Source organism: Erinaceus europaeus, chromosome 15, assembly GCF_950295315.1.
Source record: "Erinaceus europaeus chromosome 15, mEriEur2.1, whole genome shotgun sequence".
NCBI classification, from domain to species: Eukaryota; Metazoa; Chordata; class Mammalia; order Eulipotyphla; family Erinaceidae; genus Erinaceus; species Erinaceus europaeus.
The window spans coordinates 61,520,486-61,543,746 of NC_080176.1; the positions used below are offsets into that span (position 1 = coordinate 61,520,486).

A 23,261-nucleotide genomic window follows, 5' to 3' on the forward strand; every position below is an offset into this window, starting at 1 on the left:
CATGCATGTCCCCACACCACCACCCTACATGCTCATGCTTTGCCTTAATAAATATAGTTTTCTCTTCCTGCTTGAAAGGCCAGTACTGCCCAGGTCTGTGGCTAGAGCTGACAAGTCACATCAGGAATCTTGTCACAGTTCTGATGCAGCGCCTTGTCTATCTACTTCCCTCCCACCCCACACCCTCCCAGTTGTGCTCCCAGCCGCCTGGGTAGCACCTCCTCCAGGAGCCCCTGTCTGAGAACTGGGTGCTTCGTCACCAAGAGCCACCCCACCCCCAGGCCACCCCACTGCTCCCCTTGGCCCTTTGGGAAGAGAGTGGGCCTCTGGGTGCTGAGCAATGTGGCTGTGCCGTCAACCCAGCTATTTCTGGAGCCTCCTCCCTCTCCCCACCCCACCCAGCAAAGATGTTTCCCTAGAAACACTTCCAGGCACAGAGAGGGTTTGTGGGGTGTTATTACCACAACCCAGCCCAAGGGCACCCCTGGGGAAGCTTCCATGGCCCCCTGGGATGCAGGAGAGCAGGGAAGACACCCCCCCCTCCTGATTTAATAGCAACAAAAACCCAGAGAAAGAGTCATAGGAAAAGACACGTTATGAGGCAACATGGCTCTGTCTCCAAAGAGGCAGCAGCGCAGATGGAAGGAATGTTAGGCCAAAAACTGGCTTTGTACTTTTAAAATTTTGATTTATTTTTCATCACTGTGGTTCCATTCCTCTGTGTTGGCTGTGCATGCAGGAGGAGAGAAACACAGAGAGACAGGACTGGAGCTTCTCATGGGCTGTACGTAGGGCAACTGGATGGGCAGAGCACTCTCAGCTATGCAGATGTCCCTCAAGGGAGCCACCTTTTCCAGTCTTCAGCCCTGCTTTGTTAGAAAATGTGTTTTAGTTTTTCATGGATGTAAATGTCTAGAATCTGCTGGCAAACTCTGATTTCCTTCTCTTCCTGACCACAAGGTGATGACTCACAGCTGGTTCTGACTATGCAGAAGGAGGCAGGAAGAGCAAAAAACCCCCATTAACTGAGAACTTGTCTCACTTCAGAAGATGGTTTGAAAAGGGTAGCAGTTCTCACATTCCTTGTATAAAAATAGCTGTGTGGAGGGCCACTTTGGAGAAAGATCAGTTTCATGAATGTTCTTTAAGGCACAAAACCAAGACTGACAGGTTGATGGGGGTGTTAGAGCCTACAGCTGGTCTACTTCTCCCCATTCCTTGTGGGGTGTGAAATCTTGAGGTTCACTCAGGTTTACTTCCAAGGAAGCAGTGTACCAAACTAGTGAGGTTCTCCAGCTCTGGGTGGACCCCTGACGTGTTCATGTTCCCCCCAGAGAGAGGCCAGTGGCTGTCCTTAGTATGTCACTGGGGGTGGGGGTGGGAGTGGGGAGTCTGTTTTTTTTCCACGTGTTTGGTTTGTGTTGTAACTCAAGCATATTTGGAACTGCCCAAGCGGTGAGCAACATGGGATCACTATGGTCCATGGCACCACTGGTTAAAACAGAGCTCCAGAAACTCTAAGACCCCATTTTTACCTTGTCGTGGTTGGAAGCTGAAGGAAAGGAGTTGGTGGGAAGAGTCAGGAAGGAGGAATGCAGGGTGACTGCTTGCAGGTAGAACCCTGGAGACAGACTCAGAAAGGGAGAAATGGAGTGAAGCTTGGAGTGGGAGTGGGACATTACACCATGAAAGTGAGGAGGGGGAAGGGATGGGAAAGGAGGAGTTGCAGGGCTCTGGGCCCTAGGTTGGGGATGAGAGTATGCTGCAGACACCTGTGATACAGAGCTGGGAAATGGAGCCTACATGTAGACAATTGTGCTGTAAACCATGAGCCTCCTAATAAAATGGTAAAAACAAAATTAGCTGTGAGTCTGTTCATCAGCTCAGGAAGAATGTGCCTGTGTGAGTGTGTGTGAAAGTGTGTGAGTATGAGTTCGTGTGTAAGCATGTGCACACATGTGCTCAAATATTCAGACACTCAATACAGAGACAAGGTGGAGTCCTGAGTCCTGAGCTGTAAATGTCAACTGGCATTCAGTGGGCTGGGGAGGGAGAAGTAGGACAAGAACCAGGAACTTGTGCCTTCAGAGCAAAGGCAGAGAGTGGCACATGTGTGGTCAGATGTGGCAGTTCTTGAAGAAGGCCAGAGAGAGTGAGCTCACCCGGTGGGGCATCTGTGCTGCCATACTTGCAACACAAGTTCGAGCCCCAACATCACACGGGAGGTACTATGCAAGGGAGGAGGCGCCACCGCTGTCTGCCCACCCCCCACCCCTCAGTCCCTTCCTCTGAGTAAGTCAAAGGGATCTGGAGCCATGGGAGAGTCAGTTGCCCTCCCTCCAGCACAGAGGTGACAGACCTGCCTCCTGGGTGTGGAGGCTCTGAGGGGCACAGGGCAGGTGCCAGACTCACTGTCCAGGGGCTCCTCCACTTCCTTATAGACCTGCCTCAAGGACCCATCTTTCATATATTTCTCAGTGAAGATGTCATAGGGCACCAGCTCCCGGATGGTCTTTTTGTCATCCTCCGAGGTGGCAAGCCATCGATCACAGGGGAACGTCAACGTCTCTGTGCCCTGAGGTGAAGAGGAGAGAGAACAGTTAGTGCCTCCTGTGGGATCTGTCACTGTCATTGGCATTCAACAGTCCTGGGACAGAGACAAAGGTCAGGATCCCATGGCTAAGGTGAAAGCCACAGAGAGCCCCAGTCCAGTCCTGCACCAAGGCCAGCTGGCCCAGCCTTACCAACTTCCACAACCACAGCCAGGGCTGAATCAGACTCCCAAAGTCAGGGCAGAGTGACAGTTCATCAGAAAAGAGTTGACAGGTTTGGAGCCCCCAGACTTAATCCTAAAGATTCCCTAGGGAGCTTAGAAATATGGGTCTTCCCCAAAGCAAAGGACTCTGGGAAAGGAGGACAAGCTGAGGGCTGGGGGTGAGGGTACTCTCAGGTCCTGGTGCAGGATGGTGGAAAAGGACCTAGGTGGGGGGAGAGTGTCTTGCAGATGCCCGTCATGGCGAGATGGGAAACTGTACCCACATGCCAACAACTGTACTGTAGGCCATGAACCAAATGTACCAGGATTCCTCCCCACCAGTTCCTATCCAGGGGGTGAGGGGAAGAGTTCTGTCAGTAAAGATTTACTTTACACAAATGTGGGCGTGACAGGCATGCAAGTCCTGTGCTCTATCCACTGAGCCAGTTTCCTGGTCACATACTAAGGCACGTCTTCCTTCCCCCCCCCCCCCAGGGTTATTGCTGGGCTCAGTGCCTGCACCATGAATCCACCGCTCCTGGAAGCCATTTTTTCCCCCTTTTGTTGCCCCTGTTGTTGTAGCCTCGTTGTGGTTATTATTATTGCCATTGTTGATGTTGTTCATTGTTGGATAGGACAGAGAGAAATGGAGAGAGGAGGGGAAGACAGAGAGGGGGAGATAAAGACAGACACCTGCAGACCTGCTTCGCCACCTGTGAAGCGACTCCCCTGCAGTTGGGGAGCCGGGGGCTCAAACCAGGATCCTTATGCTAGTCCTTGCGCTTTGCGCCACGTGCGCTTAACCCGCTGCGCCACTGCCCGACCCCCACGTCTTCCTTTTAAAAGAGAACATTAACATCATTCTCCTGAATTATGTACCCTTGAATTAGTAATCTGTACCCTTGGAAGAAGTACGTGTGTTCTTGAAAATTATTGTGTATGTGGCGCTGAGGATTGAACCTGAGGACTCACACAGGAGGCATCTGCTCTACCATGGAGTTGCTTCATGGACATATGGACTTGTGCATATGTGGACATGTAGACATATGGATATGTGGACATATGAATATGTGGACACGTGGGCTTGTGGACATGTGCACATGTGGACATGCAGATGTGTGGACATGTAGATATATGGATATACAGACAAACATACATATTATCTTACAGAGACAGAGAGAAATAGGGCAAGAGAGGGGGAAAAAGACAGAGAGACATCTGCAGCCCTGCTTCTCCTGCAGGTTGGGACCAGGAGCTTGAACCCAGGTCCTTGTGCACGTTACCAGTGGCACACCCCCCCGGGCCCTGGCTTTGTTTATTTTATTTTTTATTTGGAGGGGGGTTAGTGGTTTACAGGTGACAGTAAATACAGTCATTGGTGCATATGTAATGTTTCCCAGTTTTCCATATAACACTCTAACCCCCAACCTAGGTCCTCCTCTGCCATCTTGTTCCAGGACTCGAACATGCCCCCCCACCCTAGAGTCCTTTACTTTGTGCAATACACCAAACCCAGTCCAAGTTCTGCTTTGTCTTTCCCCTTCTGTTCTTATTTCTCCACTTCTGTCCATGAGTGAGATCATCCCATCCTGGCTTTCTGTCTTTTAACTGCCCCCATGCCACTGCCATGATTAAAGTCCAACACTTAGTTTTTTTTTGTAAGTTTGTTTGTTTATGCAAGATTTCTTTCTTGCTGCCAGGGTTATCCTGGGACTCAGAGCCTGTCTGACCACTCCACTGCTCCCAGTTGCCACAGTCTCCTTTATTTTCTTACAGAGAAAGAGAAAATATGGGGGGGAGAGACACTCCTGCAGCACTACTCTACTACTCATGAAGCTTCCCCTCTGCAGATGGGAACAGCGGCTTGAACCTGGGTCTTTGCACATGGGAAAATGTATATTCCACAGCTACCCAGTATGCCTCCATCTGGCTTCTGTGCAGGCTGTATTTAATTGACATACAATACTGAGTAAGCTTAAGGTGCACTGGTGCTCACAGGTATGGGGGGGGTCTGTGGCTTCAGAACATCTTCCAAGCTACTGGTGGTGCAGTTCTTGCAGTGATCTGACTTCTAGTAGCAAGAACACTATTCACCACTCAGTGGGAGTGTGACCTCATCACCCACTGGCAGTGTGGCCTCACCACCCACTGGGAGTTTGACCTCACTGCCCACTGGCAGTGTGACCTCATCACCCAGTGGGAGTATGACCTCCCCACCCTCTCTGGCAGTGTGACCTTACCACCCACGGGTAGTGTGACCTCACCATCCACTGGCAATGTGACCTTACCACTCACTAAGAGTGTGACTTCATCACCCACTGATAGTGTGACCTAGGTGGTGGGGGCAGAAATGCATCTGGCCAGATACCCTCCCTGACAGCCAAACCAGGCTCCAGTAGATTCTGCCTTGAGCCTGAGTAGCACACTGCACTGTGAGTGACCTGGGTAGGTTTCCTCAGGAGATTGTATCTCAGTCTAATGGGGCTACAGGCTTATAAGATTCTTTTCCCTTTGGGCCTGAAAAATAGCCTACCTGGATAGTGTGCTTGCTTGTCAAATGCACAACCCAGGTTCAAGCCTGACCCTACTGCATCCAAGGAAGTGTCAGTGCTGTGCTATCTTTTCTCCTCTCTCTTTGTCTTTTTGTCTCTTTCTTTCTGAAAAATAAGTCAGCCTGGGGCAGTGAAGGCACTGTGATAACAACAACAACAACAACAAAACTCTGCCTTGGGTGACTAGATAATGAAATTATAGGAACACAGTCAATGGAATAGTATTCTGCAGTGAAAAAGATGAGATTGTATTGTTTGAGTGAAAATGGATGAAACTAGAAGTGATTGGACTTGGTGAAGCGATCAGTGATGAGATGGATAGCTACAGATGCTTTTGCTCACATGTGGTGTTAGGGAACCAAAGCAAATGGATTGAAATGTCTCTCAGACTCTCTGGGAGCTGCAGGGATGAAGTGGTGGAACATGGGACTTTGTTGGGAATGCAGTGCTTACACAACCTTGTGAGTGTGAACTATGCCCCTACAATCCCAGAACTGGGTGAAACACACTGAATTACTAACAATATAACAGCAGCAAAAAGAATTCTGACTTGAATCTCTTCTGGAAGGGAACAAAGGAGTCAGCCATACAGACCAGTCAGAAGCCACATCCTTAGGGCTAGGGAGACAGCATCATGATTATGCAAAAAAGACTTCCATGCCCGAGGCACCAAAGGCCTCAGATTCAACCCCTAGCAGCACTATAAACTGAGTAGTGCTCTGGTAAGAAACAAATAAGAAACACATCTTGGGCTGGGTGGTAGAACACCTTGTTAAATGTACATAGTACAAAGTACAAGGACCCGGGTTCAAGCCCCTGCTCCCACCTGCACAAGGGACTCTTCACAATCGGAGAAGCAGGTGCCATTCTCTCTTCCTTTCTATTTCCCCCTCCTCTCTCAATTTTTCTCTTGTCTTATACAATAAAATGAAAAAAAGAAGAAGAAGAAGAAGGAGAAGGAGGAGGAGGAGGAGGAGAAGGGGAAAGAGAAGGAGAAGGAGAAGGAGAAGGGGAAGGGGAAGGGGAAGGGGAAGAAGGAGAAGGAGAAGGAGAAGGAGAAGGAGAAGGAGAAGGAGAAGGAGAAGGAGAAGGAGAAGGAGAAGGAGAAGGAGAAGGAGAAGGAGAAGAAGAAGAAGAAGAAGAAGAAGAAGAAGAAGAAGAAGAAGAAGAAGCCACCAGGAGCAGTGGATTCATGGTGCCAGTGTTGTTAATTTTTCGGAGGCTCCAGCAGGCCAGGCTAGCATCGTGGTGGTAGACAGAGACAGACTCGGGGACACACGGCTGGGCTGGGAAGCTGTATATCTTTATTCACGAGCAGGCAAACATGTGCTCTCCTGTCTTTCTCCTCTGGCGGCAGAGAGAGACCCTTAAACTAACCACCACACAGAACTCTCCTGCATCCTTCTCCTCACACAGTGGTGACAAGAACTCTGGAACTCTGTAGGGGTTCCCTTGGGGCGGGGACAAGCGGCCCGCAAAACTAGCAGGGGCCAAACCAATTTTTCTGGCGGCAGGGAGAACTAGACCAAACCAATGTAAAGCATACAACAGTGCCAGCACTGAGCTCCAGGAAGAATCCTGGAGGAAAAAGTAATAATAAAAGAAACTCACATCTTTGTCAGGGAGGAGCCTTCGGATGTCCACATGGGAGCAGTGCCACCCTGGGTTGATGCCCGTGTTGTCATGGCCAATCCGAATTTTTTCAATGATTTCCCCAACGTCTTCTAACTGCAGGAAGGAGAAAGCACAGCAGAACTTCGCTGGCTGATCCAGAAAAGCCTGAAGCACCCCGCTTCTCCAGAGGATCTGTACTTGAGTCCTTACCTTCCAGGGGCTGTTTTCTCCCACCAAGACAGACTCCCCATTTGCCACACAGGCCACCACCTCCCCCTCTCCTCCTGATGCCAGGACTCAGCTCAGCCAAGACTGAAAGGCTGGCCTTCATCTCCAAGGTGGGGGCCTGTCCTGTCTCCTGTTACTCGTCATCGTCAGAGCCCTGTCCTACTTGGGAACTTGACTGGGGTCTCAGCAGATGAGCTCTGCTTCTCCTGGATCTATCTAGTCAAGCGACTCTGTTCCCTTCTGTCCCTCAGACACTACTTGTCTGTGCTCATGGCAGAGCCAGGACCCACCCCTGAATTAGAGACTCACAATCCTTGCTCTCCCTCTTTCCCAAAGATCAATAAGAAAAGAGAAATAGGTCCATGATTCTTCAACAATTTGTTTGGCTTTGTATGTTAACTTTCTTTTCAGCCACCAGGTTCCAGATGCCATCAGGATGCCAGCCAGCTTCCCTGGACTGAAGACCCCACCAGTGCGTCCTGAAGCTCCGCTTCCCCAGAGACCCACCCTACTAGGGAAAGAGAGAGGCAGGCTGGGAGTATGGACCAACCAGTCAACGCCCATGTTCAGTGGGGAAGCAATTACAGAAGCCAGACTTTCCACCTTCTGCAACCCACAACGACCCTGGGTCCATGCTCCCAGAGGGATAGAGAATGGGAAAGATAGTGGGGAGGGGATGGGATATAGAGATTGGGTGGCAGGAATTGTGTGGAGTTGTACCCCCCCCATCCTATGATTTTGTTAATGTCTCCTTTCTTAAATAAAAAAAGAGAGAGAGAAATAGGGTGAGAGAGATAGCATAATGGTTATGCACGTGCTCTCATGGCCACAAGCTGAGAAGCTCACATTCTAGACCCAGCTTCCTGGGCTGGAACCCTGCTCCCACTGTGCACCTGCAGTGTGATCTCAGGAAGCCCCTGCATGCCCTGTGCCTCAGTTTCCCCATTGTCAACAGGGACACTTGCAACACAGAGCAGAGAGGCTATGTAAGCTACAACAGGTAGAGCCCTGAGGCAACACGTCCTGACCCACAGGTCAGATGTGATCACCCCCAGACTCCCTTGTTAGCGCTGCATGAGTCCACCCCCACTTGGCTGCAAGCCCCTTGCAGGTTAGGGTCTGGGTCCTTCCCTGCTTTTGCTTCTCCACCCAAGTTAGGAGGCAGCTGGCACACGGGACAGGTTCAGAGATGAAGTGCATGTGGGGGGGAAGCAGGAAGTGCTGCACCTAGTAGCAAAAATACTTTATAGTGCACAAGGGCACAGGTTCAAGTCTCCAGTTCTCTGCAGGGGAAGAGGGAGCTTTATGAAGGGAGAAACAGGGTTTCAGGTGTCGCTCTTTCTCTCTCCCCCTCTAACCCCCCCTCTTAATTTCTCTGTCTTTATTAAAAATAAATAATAAATAGAATTTGGAAATAAAAAGGGGTGAGGAGATAGCATAATGGTTCTGCAAAAGACTTTCATGTCTGAAGCTCTTAGGTCCCAGGTTCAGTTCCCACCCAGCACCACCGTAGGCCAAAGCTGAGCAGTTCTGTGGTATCTATCTATCTATCTATCTATCTATCTATCTATCTATCTATCTATCTATCTCTATCTCTCAATAAACTAAAATAAATAAAATATTTAAAGATAAAATTTAAAAAACACTGAAGTATGTAGGAGATCAGGTGTATGACACACATCCATGTTGTTAAAATTCCGGAGGCTCCAGCTGGCCGGGCTGGCTTCACGGGCGGGTAACAGAGATGACCAGAGACAATGGCTGGGCAGGGCAGCTGTATTTCTTTATTCAGGAACAATGATTCATAAACTAAGACAAACTAATCACCAAACAGAACTCTGCTGTCTCTTTGCGGCGGCGCAAGCACTCTCTCTTACTCTGGAACTCAGGAACCCTCTAACTCCCAAACTCTCGAACTCTGGAACTCTTCAACTCTCCCACTGTGGAACTCTCTAACTCAGGCGGGGTTCCTAGGGGCGGGGCCAAGCAGGCCCACGAAACTAACAGGACTGATCCAATTCTCTTGGCGGGGGAGAACTAGAACCCAATGTAAAGCATACAACACATCCATTGTAAAAACACCCAACAGAACCACTCAGAGGGGATCAGAGGACCCCCGAGTCTCTCCTGTGCTTGGCTGCTTGGTCCTAGTTTAGCAGGTGGGCTGAGATACAAGGAAGGGAAGAGTGGTCTGGAAGCCAGGTTCTCCCTGGGAGACATGCCCGCTGTTGATGGTGCTGGACACTGCACAGAGCAATTGGAACTGTGCCTCTAGTTTCCCCAAGCCCTGTCCTCTCATTGCCACCTTTGATCCTGACACCACTCTTGGGGGGAGGCAGAGAAGCTACAGGTTAACTTCTCAAGAGAGACAAAGGCTAATTTCTTTTTTAAAATTTTTAAATATTATTTTTATTTATTTTATTTATTGGATAGAGACAGCCAGAAATTGAGAGGAAAGGAGTGATAGAGAGGGAGAGAGACAGAGAGATACCTGCAACACTGCTTCATCGCTAGTAAAGCTTTCCCCCTGCAGGTGGGGACTGGGGACTCAAACCTGGGTCCTTGTGCACTGTAACACGTGCACTCAACCAGGTGCACTACCACCTAGCCCAAGGCTAACTTCTTATTTGAAAAAAATGCAGTTAGTGGCAATCCTCCCCTTCCTCCCAACATAAGCAGGGTTTTGTACTGTTGTCATTAAAGTGGCCTTGGTGAGCAGCCTTAGAATCTGCTACTTCTCTGCTTAAGAGTCTGCTTGTAACCCAAACAAGTTGTACTCTCTGTATACAGAAAAGAAAAATAACCCGCTAAGTTTGTTGCTATGAGTTACTGTAGGAACATCAATAGTTGTATAAAGGGCCAGTGCCATTGTGCTCAGGGCCCAGGCTCCTGTAGATAGGAGTCTGGCTTTGCCTGCTGGCAAAATAAACACAGCTTCCCATATTCCTGCCTCAGCATGTCCCATCTCTGCCTGAGAGTCTGATAACAAGACCTGGGCAAGTTTCACCGTCCACCTGGTCACCAGGCTTTCCTAAGGGTCCAAGAGCTTAGGTGAACTCCCCAGCCAGATGGAGGACAGGAGAACACGTCTGTGTCTGCTCCCCCCTCCCCCTGTCCTGTTCATCCCCCTCCTGAGCCTGGGCACCTCCATGATGAAGCGGGAGGCAGACTTCCTCTCAAAGAACAGCTTCTGCTCTCGCTTGTTGGTGCACAGGTATCTCTCCTGGGTGCACACGGCGTCCAGACCATAGATGACAATGAAGATGTTGGCATCTGTCCCGGCGGCAAATACATCGCTGGTGTAGAGTGTGATCTCATAGGGGACAACTGGGGAGGGAGCATAACAGAAAGTGAGGCCAGAGGGGACACACCGGCAGAAGGCTGCCATGGGAAAGACTGGCTTTCCACCAACATGGCTGCCCAGACCTGGAGTGCCTGTGTCAGGACTGACAAGGTGGTCTTTTCATTTTTCACTCATGTTGGCTGCTTTGATCACTAATTCATAAAACTCAGTAATTATCTAACAGTATTCAGCTGTTAGTAATGATGACACCATCTCCTTTGCGTCATCTTGGATGGAGCTTGAAGGAATCGTGTTCAGTGAGATCAACCAGAAAGAGAAGTATGAATATGGGCTGATCCCACTCACAGGTGGGAGTTGAGAGACAAGGACAGAAAAGGAAAACACAACATAAAACTTGGACTGGGTTTGTTGTATCAAAGCAAAGACTCTGGGGAAGGAGGGTTGGGAGGTTTTGGGGGGAATTATTTTGGGGTCCTGGAGCAAGTTTGGGGGGAGAGTGTTTTGAATAGTTATTATTATTTTTAAAAAATTTTGTGTTTTCTTTATTATTGCATAGAGCAGTCAAAAATCGAGAGGGGAGGAGGGGATAAGAGGGAGAGAGACAGAGAGACACTTGCAGCTCTGCTTCACCACTTGAAAAGTCTTCCCCCTGCAGGTGGGGGTGGGTGCTCAAACCCAGGTCCTTGCACACAGTAGCATGTGCGCTCAACCAGGTAAACCACCTGACCCCGGGGTACAAGTGTTTTGAAAACACCAATCAAGAGTTGGTGATAACCTGGTAAGAATGTGCCAGTGAAATTTGAAAAATTGTACCTGTGTATCAGCAATTTCTGTAAACCATTAACCACCCCCACAATAAAATTATATTTTTAAAATGCTCCGTAATTGGTAGGTTTCTGACATTAATGTGAATTTGATCCAATCTTATAACTGTAATATAAAATTATTCAAATATGTAACTGTCTTTAATATTTAAAATATTAATATAAATAATCATCTTTTGTATCTGACATAATGTAGAGCACTAGCAGAGGGAATGTTTATAAGACTTATGATTGGAGTAGGGCACTAAAGTAAAAACCCTGGGTTGAGGGTGAGTGTAGATGTTCAGTCACGGGGAGGGGATGAGACACAGTCTTTTGGTGGTGGGAATGGTGTTTATGTACACTCCTATCAATTTGTAGTCATATAAATCACTATTTAATTGCTATAAGAGGGGAAAAATTGATTGAATGTCCCAAACTTTTTAAAGCACAGACTGAGTCTTTTTAATACATAGGCTGAGTCTTTGATATGTTGACGGTCTTAAAAGCTTAGACCAGGGAGAACAGAAGCAACTGGTGGCACAGCTATATACAAATAATGTCAAAGGATATAAATTATGGTGATGTTGTATATGATACAGCAAATCCTAACAAAGGGATATTTCAAAGTTAACCCAATTGCCAAATAATGTGATTATAGTAATAACTATCTATTGTCTTCTTAAATCCTAAGACAGCAGGATCCTCCCGCTTCCTGTTTAGAGCCTATATTTCCCCCAGTCCTGGAACCTCTAGGGTGGGGCTCACTTTCCCGCATGCTTCTCTCAGTTCATACCAAATGATATTCCATCTGCCGATTCCAACCTAATCAAGACAAGGAGTACCACCTCAGCATGCTTCACTTCAGACTGTGTCCAGAGATGTCAGGCATGGAATGTCAACCCTTCAGCCTCATTACTTGGGTGAGACCTTTCCTTTCATAGTATTCTCAAATTCCATTCCAGGAGGTTCACTTCCTAACAAAATCCCAAAACCTAGATATAGACCAGGTCCTGTAAGATAGAGCATATGTTCACATGTATCCATAAATTAGGGCAAAATATATACCTGAGAACAAAAATACACAATAGTCTGTAGTGAGTCAGTAAAAAGTTCATAATGAAATAGTGTCTACTTAGACTTAGATACCCTCCTCACCTACTTCCTATTACAGTTCTCTTACTCACTCCAAAGCTAACCTCATCAAAGCAAGGACTGCAAAAGCTGAATAAGGGCAAGAGACTGGCATAATTTAACGATGACTCTTCAGTCACTATCAGTCCACCCCATCAGCTGGGGCCCTATTCTGGGAGTCCTGAGATTCCCAAACAGACATGATGGGCCTAGACCTCAAATAAATCCCTCTCCCCAATGTTACCAGTCATCTCTATCAGGAACAACACAATAGACCCCTTTGTGGGCCCCCATAGGACCTTGCCCTCAACTTGGATCAACAATAGTAGAGAATGTTCCATCCTCCAAAGGGAGGCTGGACAATATACTCTATGGTACACATGAGGAAGATGGGTCCTGATACTGGGGCAGCTTGGAACGTTCCTTCTCATGACCACAGAATGTGAGCTTAGAATCTAGAGGTCACATAGGCTCCTAAACTGAATATGGGCCCCACATCACATCAGATCAATGGGGTTTACAGTCAACAGTATTTATACAATTTTCCCACATTTGGAAGCTACTCTCTTCCCTGATCCAACTTTCTGGTCCTTCTGCCAACCATGACATCACTTCCCCAGACAATAATTAGGATCCATCTGCATCAGATTTCAGGCTCAGGCAACAAACAAACAAACAACATTAGTATAGCCACAGGCCCTTTGGAATATAACTAAAATATGCCTACTAGCTATCTACAAAATGGAAAACCCCCCCCCCCAACTCTTCATCTGCACTATTCCAGCCTTTAGGTCCATGATTGGTCAACAATTTGTTTGGCTTTGTATGTTAACTCTATTTTCAACCACTGGATTCCAGATGCCAGCATGATGCTGACCAGACTTCCCTGGACAGACAACCCATCCAATGTGTCCTGCCTGGAACTCTGCTTCCCCAAAGCCCTTCCCCACTAGCGAAAGAGAAAGACAGGCTGCGAGTATGGATCGACCTGTCAATGCCCATGTTCAGCGGGGAATCAATTACAGAAGCCAGACCTCCCACCTTCTGCATCCCACAATGACCTTGGGTCCATACTCCCAGAGGGTTAAAGAATAGGAAAGCTATCAGGGAGAGGATGGGATACAGAGTTCTGGTGGTAGGAAATGTGTGAAGTTGTGATGTTTCCCTGGTGATGTTTCCCTCTTATCTTATGGTTTAGTCAATGTTTCCTTTTTATAAATAAAAAATAAAAGACTTATGGAAAATTAAGTTATTTCCAAAAGCTGAATACTATCTTCCAGATCTGATTATGTAACATTATTCTTTTCTTCTCTTCTTTCACTTATTTTATTTGGGGAGGACAATGGCTTACTATACACATAGGTATAATTTCTCATCTCCTGCAATAAGTGTCTGCAAAACACTCTCACCCCCAACTTAGGTCCTTTCTCCACCATCATGCACCAGGAATAACATGTTTTTTTTATAACATGATGGCAAGAGTCAAAGACTAGTAAGAATTTTAAAATATGAAATCTAATTGACAAAATTTATTATCATACAAATATTTACAGATGAATAAAAGGATTGCAAGTTTATTGTAAACTGGGGGGGGGGAGGTCCAAAAAATAAATGTATAATGAACCTGAAGAAAAAAAATAAAAGAGGGTTGGGGAGACAGCCTAATGATTATGCAAAGGGAGTCTCATGCCTAAAACTCCAAAGCCCCAGGTTCTAGTCCCTGCATCACCATCAGCCAGAGCTGAGCAGTGCTCTGATAAGAAAAAAAGTGGGGGTGTGCCTGGGTATCTGGGCTTTCCCAGGGCTGTCAAGCAGCCATGAGGAGGGGGAATGCACAAGCAGCAGAAGGGAAGTGAGTATGCCATCCTAAACCATGCTGGCTCCTGGGGACAGAGGTGTCCTCTAGAGTCTTCTTTGTAAATTCAAGGATTTTGGGTGCAAGACTTGATTAGAAGGAAATGCCACTTTGTTTCAGGACATGGGACAGAATTTTTTTAATCAGAGCACTGCTCAGCTCTGGTTTATGGTGATGTAGGGGATTGAACCTAGGGCTTTGGAGCCTCAGGCATGAGAGTCTCTTTGCATGACCATTATGCTATCCACCCCCATCCAGGACAGAAAATATTTTGATGAGCTGTTCACTTCCAGTTCAATTGCTTTTGGACCAAAGAAAGAGCCTTATTGCTGATTCATACTATTTTAAGGATGTTTTGTTTTGGAGAAAAACTTTTTTAGTATAGCTAAGTTTTTGCTTAGAAGAGGATTGTATCCTCTGGGGTTGACTCAGATTTCGAGACAGACATTCAAAGTCTGATTGATTTCAGTTAGATTCCTAGCATCTAGCATGTACCTCTGTGCCAAGACTTAACAATACTTTCTGATGTGCTTATGGAAGAGGAGAGTCCAAACCTGACCAAGTCACTCCCCACTTTCCCTTTACTTTAGTAAGTATGGTAAACAAAATTACATTTTCAGTGATTGTCCCCAGTCAGGATAAAAACCTCACAGCAGCCATATCCCAGGTCTATTCAGGACTGGTATAAGAGTTGGTGATAACCTGGTAAGGGTGTGCCAGTTAAAAGTCTGTTTGTTTGTTTTCCCCTCCCGTGGTAATAGGGCAGTCCTGCACTTTTATCTGTTCTGTAGTCAGCAAACTGAGCCTGGAGAGCACACGCCCTTTCTCTCTTGTCATTATGTAGTGTAGGGGCAAGTGTGGAGTAATTCCTAGGTTTCCTTTTACTGGGCTCAGGGCTCTGCCCAAATCCCACACAGAGCTCAGGGAACTTTGGGAAGGAGCAAGGGGCTCAAAGCTCTGAGACTACCCTGTCCTAGAGCGGACATTGGACAGGGGTTGGAGTAGAGTGGGTGGCAGGCGATGGGGTCTAGAACCAGCTTCCTACATGGTGTGTACAGCTTGGTCTGGAGCTCCGCGTGGAAGAGGTCCCTGGTGATGTTTCCATCATCTTCATTTTTGGCCAGCCAGCGCCCACAGGGGAATGTCATACACTTCCCAAGAGATGGAGCGTCCACTTCCACCCAGTCCACAAACCAGCCTGGAGCCTTGCCTGGGGGAGGGGGCAGAGAGACACAAGAGCCATGGAGAACTTCTGCAAAGGTGGCTTCCTATGGCGAATAGCAGGGACTCCACAGCCTTCCCTGCCCTAGACTGATGCCCAGAATGCAAGCCTTTCCCACACAGCCCTTAGCACTTGGCATTGCTAACACGAGTCCTGCTCAAGTGTGCACCAGCTGAAGCTGGATGGCACTCGAGCTGCTGTCAGTCAGATGAGCGAGAGCAGCGGAGTGTGGGGAGGAGAGGGCAGGGGGAGCCTGAGGACGAGGACACAAGGGCACTGGCTGGAGTAGAAGCTTCTCCAGCAAGGAAGCCCAGAGATGCCCAAGGGAATCTGGCTTAACAAGGGCTTCATCTGTGCATCCAGTGACAAGGGATGCTCCCAGCTTCCTGGCCCTCGTGTGTGTTGCGTAAAGTGAACAAAAGTCAGGCAGGACTGGTGGTGCTCCCTGAGAAGATGGGTGCTCACAGTTAAGGACAGAGTGAGGATCTATAGCATCAGATAGCTCACTGGACATCATCTAAGGAAGGGAATGACAGTCAGGAACCTAGAAGGCATGGTTTGAAGGCCAATCAGATAATTCCCACTTGACCAAGAGAGGACAGACTTGGACACATCCTCTGTTGTTGTTTTTTTTTTTAATTTTATTATGTTTATGTATTTATTGCATAGAGACAGCCAGAAATCAAGAGGGAAGTGGGAGATAGGGAGGAAGAGAGACAGAAAGACACCTGCAGGCCTGCTTTACCACTCACAAAGCTTTCACCCTGCAGATGAGGACCAGGGGTTTGAACCTGGGTCCTTGCACACTGTAACATGTACATTCAACCAGGTGTGCCACCACCTGGCCCCTGGACACATCCTCTATCTAATGATAGTGCCATTGGGAAATGTGGGGGGGGGGGGCAAGGAGAAAGGCTTTTAGTGGTTCTCAAGGCAGAGTTCCCAGACCAACAGTTTCAGCATCGGTTGTAGCAGATGCAGATTCTCAGGTTTCATCCTCAAACTCCAGAATTAAAGACTCCATGGGTGGATTCCAGACATCTGTGTTTTAACAAGCCTCCTCTGTGGTCTTTAAACATGTTCACATCTGAGAGCCACTGGGCTGGATTAGGGATTCTTAAATTTAGCTTTGCATTAAAATTAATAATATTGGGAACTAAGTGGGAAAAGCATCCTACCCAGACCAATTAGACCAGAATCTCTGTGTGTGCAGCCATGGTGCCACTGGGCTGTAAACTGGAAACTTTGTGTCATGGAAGCAAGTGCTGTCCTAGCTTCTCCCAGACTCTTTCCCAGGTCCCTGCAGGGAGCTGTCTAGAGAGGCCACACCCAGGAACCCACAGGGAACAGTCCAGAGATGCTACCCCCTTATCAAGAGAAGGGAGAGTCAGACCTGTGTTGTCATGGCCAATCCTGACTTTCCAGAGATCTCCGAGGTTCAGGGTCTCGACTGTGAATATTTCAATACTGTCCCTCTCAAACTTGTCACTGTTGGTTTTAGAAGATTTCAGGAGGGTCATTCCTGTCAACCCAATAATTCCAACAATGAGTCCTTTTTATTTTTTATTGTCACTAGAGTTATTGCTCAGTCCCAGAGTCAATCCACTACTCCCAGCAATCATCCCCCCCCTTTTTACTTGATCATACAGAGAGAAGTTGAGGGGAGGGAGGAAGATAGATAGATAGATAAATAGATAGATAGAGAGAGAGAGAGAGAGAGAGAGAGATGGGGGAGACAGACACCTGTAGCACTGCTTCACCACTCATGAAGCTTCCCCCTGCAGATGGGGCCTGGGGGCTTGAACCCAGTTCCTCATGCATGGTAATACATACACTCAAACAGGTGTACAACCACTTGGCCCCTGGTTTTTCCATTCTTCAACAATGTTTTTCAAGAATGCTGGACACAAGGCTTTGAGCGAACATGTAATGACACAGTGGGGAACTGAGCTCTTTGCAAATGCAAGACTGATTGATTGATTGAACAGGTGGTCCAAGTAGTTGGTTGATCCCAGCACTAACTGTCACCCTCTCTGAGAGCCCTGGTAGAGGCTTCAGGAGGGTTCCAAGAATCCTTCTAAGTCTCACATTGTGAGTACTGTGGACCCATTGGCTGAATCTCACTGGAGCTCAGGAAAAGCCAGCATATTCCTTATGAGGCTGAAGTTAGCCAGGGTTACCTCTGTCAGCAGAGTAGAAGAGAGCACACAGTCTGTTAATTGGGGGATTCCTTTGAAAGGCAGATAGAGTGATACCTCCAAGAAGGGCATATGAGATGGGAACATTCCAGAAAGTCTTGACAAAAACTGACTGTAGACTTGGGCACCTGTGGTTCCCTCACACTTCTAATGTGGGAGAGGCAGCAGAAAGGGCAGGCAAGAGGGAAGGTATCATCTGTCCTCTAGATTGTAGCAGGACAAACTCTGTAAGATCTATGAAGATGACCCAAGGAACCATCAGTCATAGCCCAGGGAGACAGGCAACCTCATGTGAAGATTTTTTAAGAGAAAAAGAATTGCCTTTCTCTCACAGGGTGCATGTGGTCTGGTAAGAGTTGTAGGCATATAAGAATACAAAGAGGAGAGTCTTTTTAATAAATTGCATAAGAAAACTGAATACCCAGGGCTGGGGAGATAGCATAATGATTATGCAACGAGAATTTCATGCTTGAGGCCCCAATGTCCCAGATCCAATCCCCAGCACCACCACAAACCAGAGCTGAGCAGTGCTCTGGTCTCTCTCTCTCCTTCACTAAAATAAATAAATAAATAAAATAAACAAATAAAAAGCTGGACACTCATATGTGAGTGAATGAATTGTATCTTTATCTTCCAGGATACTTAAAAATTGATTAAAAAATGAATTAAGGACTTTAACATGACCTCAATGTGTAGATGCCCTAGAAAAACCATGGGAGGGAAGTATCATGCTATTAGTCTTGATTTCATGAATACAATACCAAAAGCACAAATAACAAAAATAATTTTTTAAAAAACATATTTACATCAAACCAAAAGTTTTTACTACAGAAAAGGAAGCAGTCAACAGAATGAGAAGACAACCTAAAGAATGAGAAATATCTGGGAGTTGGGTGGTAGTGCAGCAGGTAAAGTGCAGTGGGTTAAGCGCAGGTGGCGCAAAGTGCAAGGACCAGTGCAAAGTGCAAGGACCGGCGTAAGGATCCCAGTTCGAGCCTCCAGCTCCCCACCTGCAGGGGAGTCATTTCACAATCAGTGAAGCAGATATGCAGGTGTCTATCTTTCTCTCCCCCTTTCTGACTTCCCCTCCTCTCTCCATTTCTCTCTGTCCAACAATGACTGACATCAATAACAACAACAATAATAACTGCAATAATAAAACAACAAGGGCAACAAAAGAGAATAAATAAATAAATATTTTAAAAATATTTGAATGAGAAATGAGAAATATCTGTCAACTATATGACTGATAAGGTATTTGTCTGCAAAAGCTGCAAAGAACTCCTACAACTTAATAATACAACTAATAACCCAATTTTAAAAGGAACTAAGAACTTACACAGACAGTTCTCCAAAGAAAACAAACAAGTGGACAACAGGCATATGAATAAATGCTCAGCATCATAAATCACAGGGAAATGCAACTCAAAACTACAGTGAGACAGTATTTCTCATCTGTCAAGGTGACAATTATAAAAAGGGAGGCAGACAATGAGTGTTGGTGAGAATGTGGAGAAACTGAATGCAAAATAATGAAGTTACTATGGAAAATAGGATGAATGTTCTTAATAAATGAGAAAAAAAATGAAGCTACCATATGGTCCAGAATATTCACTTTTAAGGATAGATCCCAAAGAATTAAAGCCAGGATCTTGGAAAGCTACTAACATTCCATGTCTGATGCAATGCAGTCATAATAGCTAACATGTAGGAAAAGTATAAATTTTCATTGACTGATGAAGAGATAGAGAAAATGTGGTATAGACATACAATGGAGTATTACTTGGTCTTTAAAAAGGATGCCCTGCAATATGCAACATCAGTGTTTGTTTGTTTGCGGTTTTTTTTTTTTTGCCTCCAGTGTTATTTCTGGGGCTCCGTGCCTGCACTACAAATCCATGCTCCTAGAGACCATTTTTCCCATTTTTGTTGCCCTTATTGTGTTATCCTTATTATTATTGTTGTCATTGCTATTGTTGGATAGGACAAAGAGAAATTAAGAGAGGAGGGGAGACAGAGATAGAGAGAGAGAAAGACAGATAACCTGCAGACCTGCTTCACCAACCATGAAGTGACCCCCCCCCCCCGCAGATGCTCAAACCAGGATCCTTACACTGGCCTTTGTGCTTCACACCATATGTGCTTAACCCACTGCGCTATTGATGGACCCCCAACATCAATGGTTTTAAAAACATTAAGATAGACAAACTGTCAGACACAGAAAACAAATTAAGCCGAGTTCTATTTATGTAAGATATCAAAAATTCTTTAAAAGTCAAATTCATTAAAAGACTGAAATGATGGTTATTAGAAGTTGGGAGCTATTCATCAGAGACAACAAGTCTCCACTTAGTGGGAAGAACAGCTCTAGATGCCTGTAGACAGTTTACAGTAACTCAGTACACATTCAAATTCTGTTAAGAGAACAGGTTTCATGCAGGGCCAGGCAGTGGTGTACCTGGTTAAGTGATCCCATTACAACACACAAGGTCCAAGGTTCAAGCCCCTGGACCCCACCTTCAGGGGAAGGGAGCTTCATGAGTGGTGAAGCAGGGCTGCAGATGCCTCTCTGGCTCTTCCACTCGCTCTATTTCCCCTCCCCTATCAATTTTTCTTTCTCTATCCAATAATTAAAATAAATAAATATATATATTTAAAAAGAATAGCTTGTATGCTACATATTCTATGATATTTGATTTTTTTTAAATCATTAAAGGAAAATTCCTAAAAATAAGTTTTTTAAAAAGAGGAGACAGATGCATGGCCAGGATTTCCTTTAGAAAGTTCTGTTGTCTTCCTATCACCCATGGATGTGGGTGGGTGAACTTTTTTTTAAATAATTACTTTATTTGTTATTAATAACATATTATAAGATTATAAGATTACAATGTATAGTTCCACACCACGGTTAAAGGTGTTTTCTTTCCTTTCTTTCTTTCTTTCTTTCTTTCTCTCTTTCTTCCTTTCTTTCTTTCTTTCTTTCTTTCTTTCTTTCTTTCTTTCTTTCTTCTTCTTTTTTTAACCAGAGCACTGCTCAACTCAAGTTTATGGTGTGGGAATTTGAACCTGTGATACTTTGGCCCTTTGTTGCTATCTTACCAGTGTCGTCCTGTGTGCCAAAGAGTGTGATGAAGACATTGGCATCTGTCCCTGCGTTCTTCTTGTCCCCAGTCTTTATGGTCACTGAGAATGTGGTAGATTTATCTGCCGGGAGAGAAGTGCAGAGAAGTGAGTGGTGGATTGCTCCTCCTGAGAGAAAAGCCACCTGTATGAGATTCCATGGTTCCAATTCTTTCCCTCCCCTTCACCCTTGCACCCATGAACTCTGAGATAAGTTCCAAGCACACTTCCATGTTTGTGTTGACTGTTTTTATGAGTCACTTCACATGAAATTGCCTTTACTCTGGAAGTTCCCTGAAGGCAGTGTTGATGTCTCCCCCACCCCACTTTTAGTTCACACAAGAAGTCCTCAACTAAAAGAGTTGAAGGCCCCCTAGAGGAGACTTGCAGTGACTGAGACAGTGAGAGATTAATCAACTGGGAGCTCTGGTCTGACTCATGAAGGTTAGGAAGAATTGTAGGGAACAAGTTTTAAGGAAGGGAACACAAGCTACATAGAAATCCTAGGAATCCATTACTTCCCATGACAAAAAAATGTATGGAGTGGTCCAGAGGATAAAGCACTGAACTCTCAAAGAAAACCTATCAAGAATCTATAACGTGGCTAATAGAAGATTAAAATAGAACCAGCTCAAAATCATTCTATTCCATCCCATCCCATCCCATCCCATCCCATCCCATCCCATCCCATCCCATCCCATTCCATTCCATTCCATTCCATTCTATTCCTTCCATTTCTTTCCATTCTATTCCTTCAATTTTATTCCATTAAATTCCACTCCAACCATTCCATTCATTCCATTCCGTTCCATTCACTAGCTCCATGATAACTGCATGCTTTATACCTAGTTTTATGCTTGGCATGTGGGGAACATTCCCTTTCTTCCCATTACTGCCATGGTGGCATGAGAAGGCAACACAGACAGATTACCAGTGGAAGACATGCCCAGAGGAAAAAGAAAATGGATGGCAGGAAGTCCAAAGGAAAGGGTACTTGAGGGAAGAAACCAGTGGTAGACTGGGAAACCTTTCTGATCCAGGGCCAGGTTGTCCAGAGGGTTGTTGTCACCACCTCCTCCACCCTCCTCATCCTCAGGCGGAAGCACATAGGACTCATCCACTGGTAACAGCTCCCTGGACAGCTGGCCATCGTCCTCCTCCACAGCCAGCCAGCGCTGGCAGGGAAAGTAGTACCTGTGGGAGTGGGGATGAGGAAGGGCTAGAATGTCACCTTGAAAAGCCATTATGAAGCACACATGTTATAGTGTAAAAAGACAGCAGTTCAAGCCCCCAGTCCCCACCTGTAGGGGGTTTATGCCAAAGGATATGGACTAGAAGGGTAGGGGCCCCTCCATGGGGCACTTAACTTCATGTTTAAGTGGGAAATGTATGTGGCTACACTCCTCAGCTCTTCAGTGTATGAATGGAGAAATTAAATTTTCATTCAACCAAACCACTCGTGAATAATAGGCTTGAGCTCTAAATTATGGTCAATTAAGGAGATAGAGAGAGAGAGAGAGAGGAAGAGATCAAAGGGGTGGGGTTGGGCAGAGGCGGGAACAATGGGAGTGGGAAGCTGGAGATCTAGGACAAGAGGCTTATTCTGGGAATGAAAGAAGATAGACAGAGGGGGAGGCATAAGCACCCCTACACCCATGCCTGAAGCATACCTATGCATTGGAACTTGGAGGCTGTTGCCCCTGGCAGCATCTCTGCTATCCCTGGGTCACCTGTCCATTGAGTTGAAGCCTCCCCTCAGGTTCACAGCTGCACCCCAACTCCTGATGCAGACAGCCTGAGCCTGAGCTTGAGCCTGAGTGTTGGGCCTTCAGCCTGTACCACTGGGCCAGGAGTTGCCCATAAAAAGGGATGCACAGCCCCCAGTCTCTTACTTCATCAGACTTGTGGGTACTGGGACAGGCAGGAGTAGATATCACTGCTGAGGAGCTAGGGACAAGGGGAGCATATAGTTCACCTGGCCAGGTGTGTCCATGGCTCTGTGTAGAGTGATGGAAGGAGACATGAGTGTCACAGTGAGCAAGGGCTTACACCAAACTCAGGACTGCAGTAGGAAGTCAGAACTAAAAGATCAGCTTGCAAAATGGATGCTGGGCAGTCTGTGTAACTTTGTATGGACTCTCCCAACTTATTTCCACAACAAAGACCTGACTACATAGAGTGCAAGTCAACTGATGGTGTTGGTAGATTTGCCTGACAGCAAGGGTGTGGGCCTGAGACTTGAGAACTTTGGGTCCATGTCCCTATTGGTTCCCTAACAAGCTGGTGACCCCTGAGTCCTGATATTGATCCCCAAGAAAGCTGGATAAAACCACCTGAAGTGACTGTTCTGGCTCAACATTTTATGACCCCCAAAGTGCCAGGCTTCCAGAGAACATCTTCGTGCAAGATGAAATTTAGCAGAAAATTATTTTTCCTTTTAAGATAAGTGATTTAATATTGATTAACAAGATTATAA

At 46.3% G+C, this 23,261-nt stretch overlaps 1 protein-coding gene across 1 annotated transcript in view; it reads right to left on the minus strand.

The window, feature by feature from the left end:
* The window catches only part of LOXHD1 (lipoxygenase homology PLAT domains 1), a 118,120-nt gene that overhangs the window by 40,335 nt on the left and 54,524 nt on the right, over nucleotides 1–23,261 (minus strand). Inside the window, exons 19-25 of the mRNA XM_060172330.1 lie at nucleotides 21,813–21,979; nucleotides 20,765–20,869; nucleotides 16,861–16,989; nucleotides 15,291–15,455; nucleotides 10,295–10,476; nucleotides 6,919–7,035; nucleotides 2,413–2,575 (exon numbers count right to left, since the gene is read on the minus strand). Coding sequence (XP_060028313.1) covers nucleotides 2,413–2,575; nucleotides 6,919–7,035; nucleotides 10,295–10,476; nucleotides 15,291–15,455; nucleotides 16,861–16,989; nucleotides 20,765–20,869; nucleotides 21,813–21,979 — 1,028 coding nt within the window. The remainder of the gene's footprint in view (nucleotides 1–2,412; nucleotides 2,576–6,918; nucleotides 7,036–10,294; nucleotides 10,477–15,290; nucleotides 15,456–16,860; nucleotides 16,990–20,764; nucleotides 20,870–21,812; nucleotides 21,980–23,261) is intronic.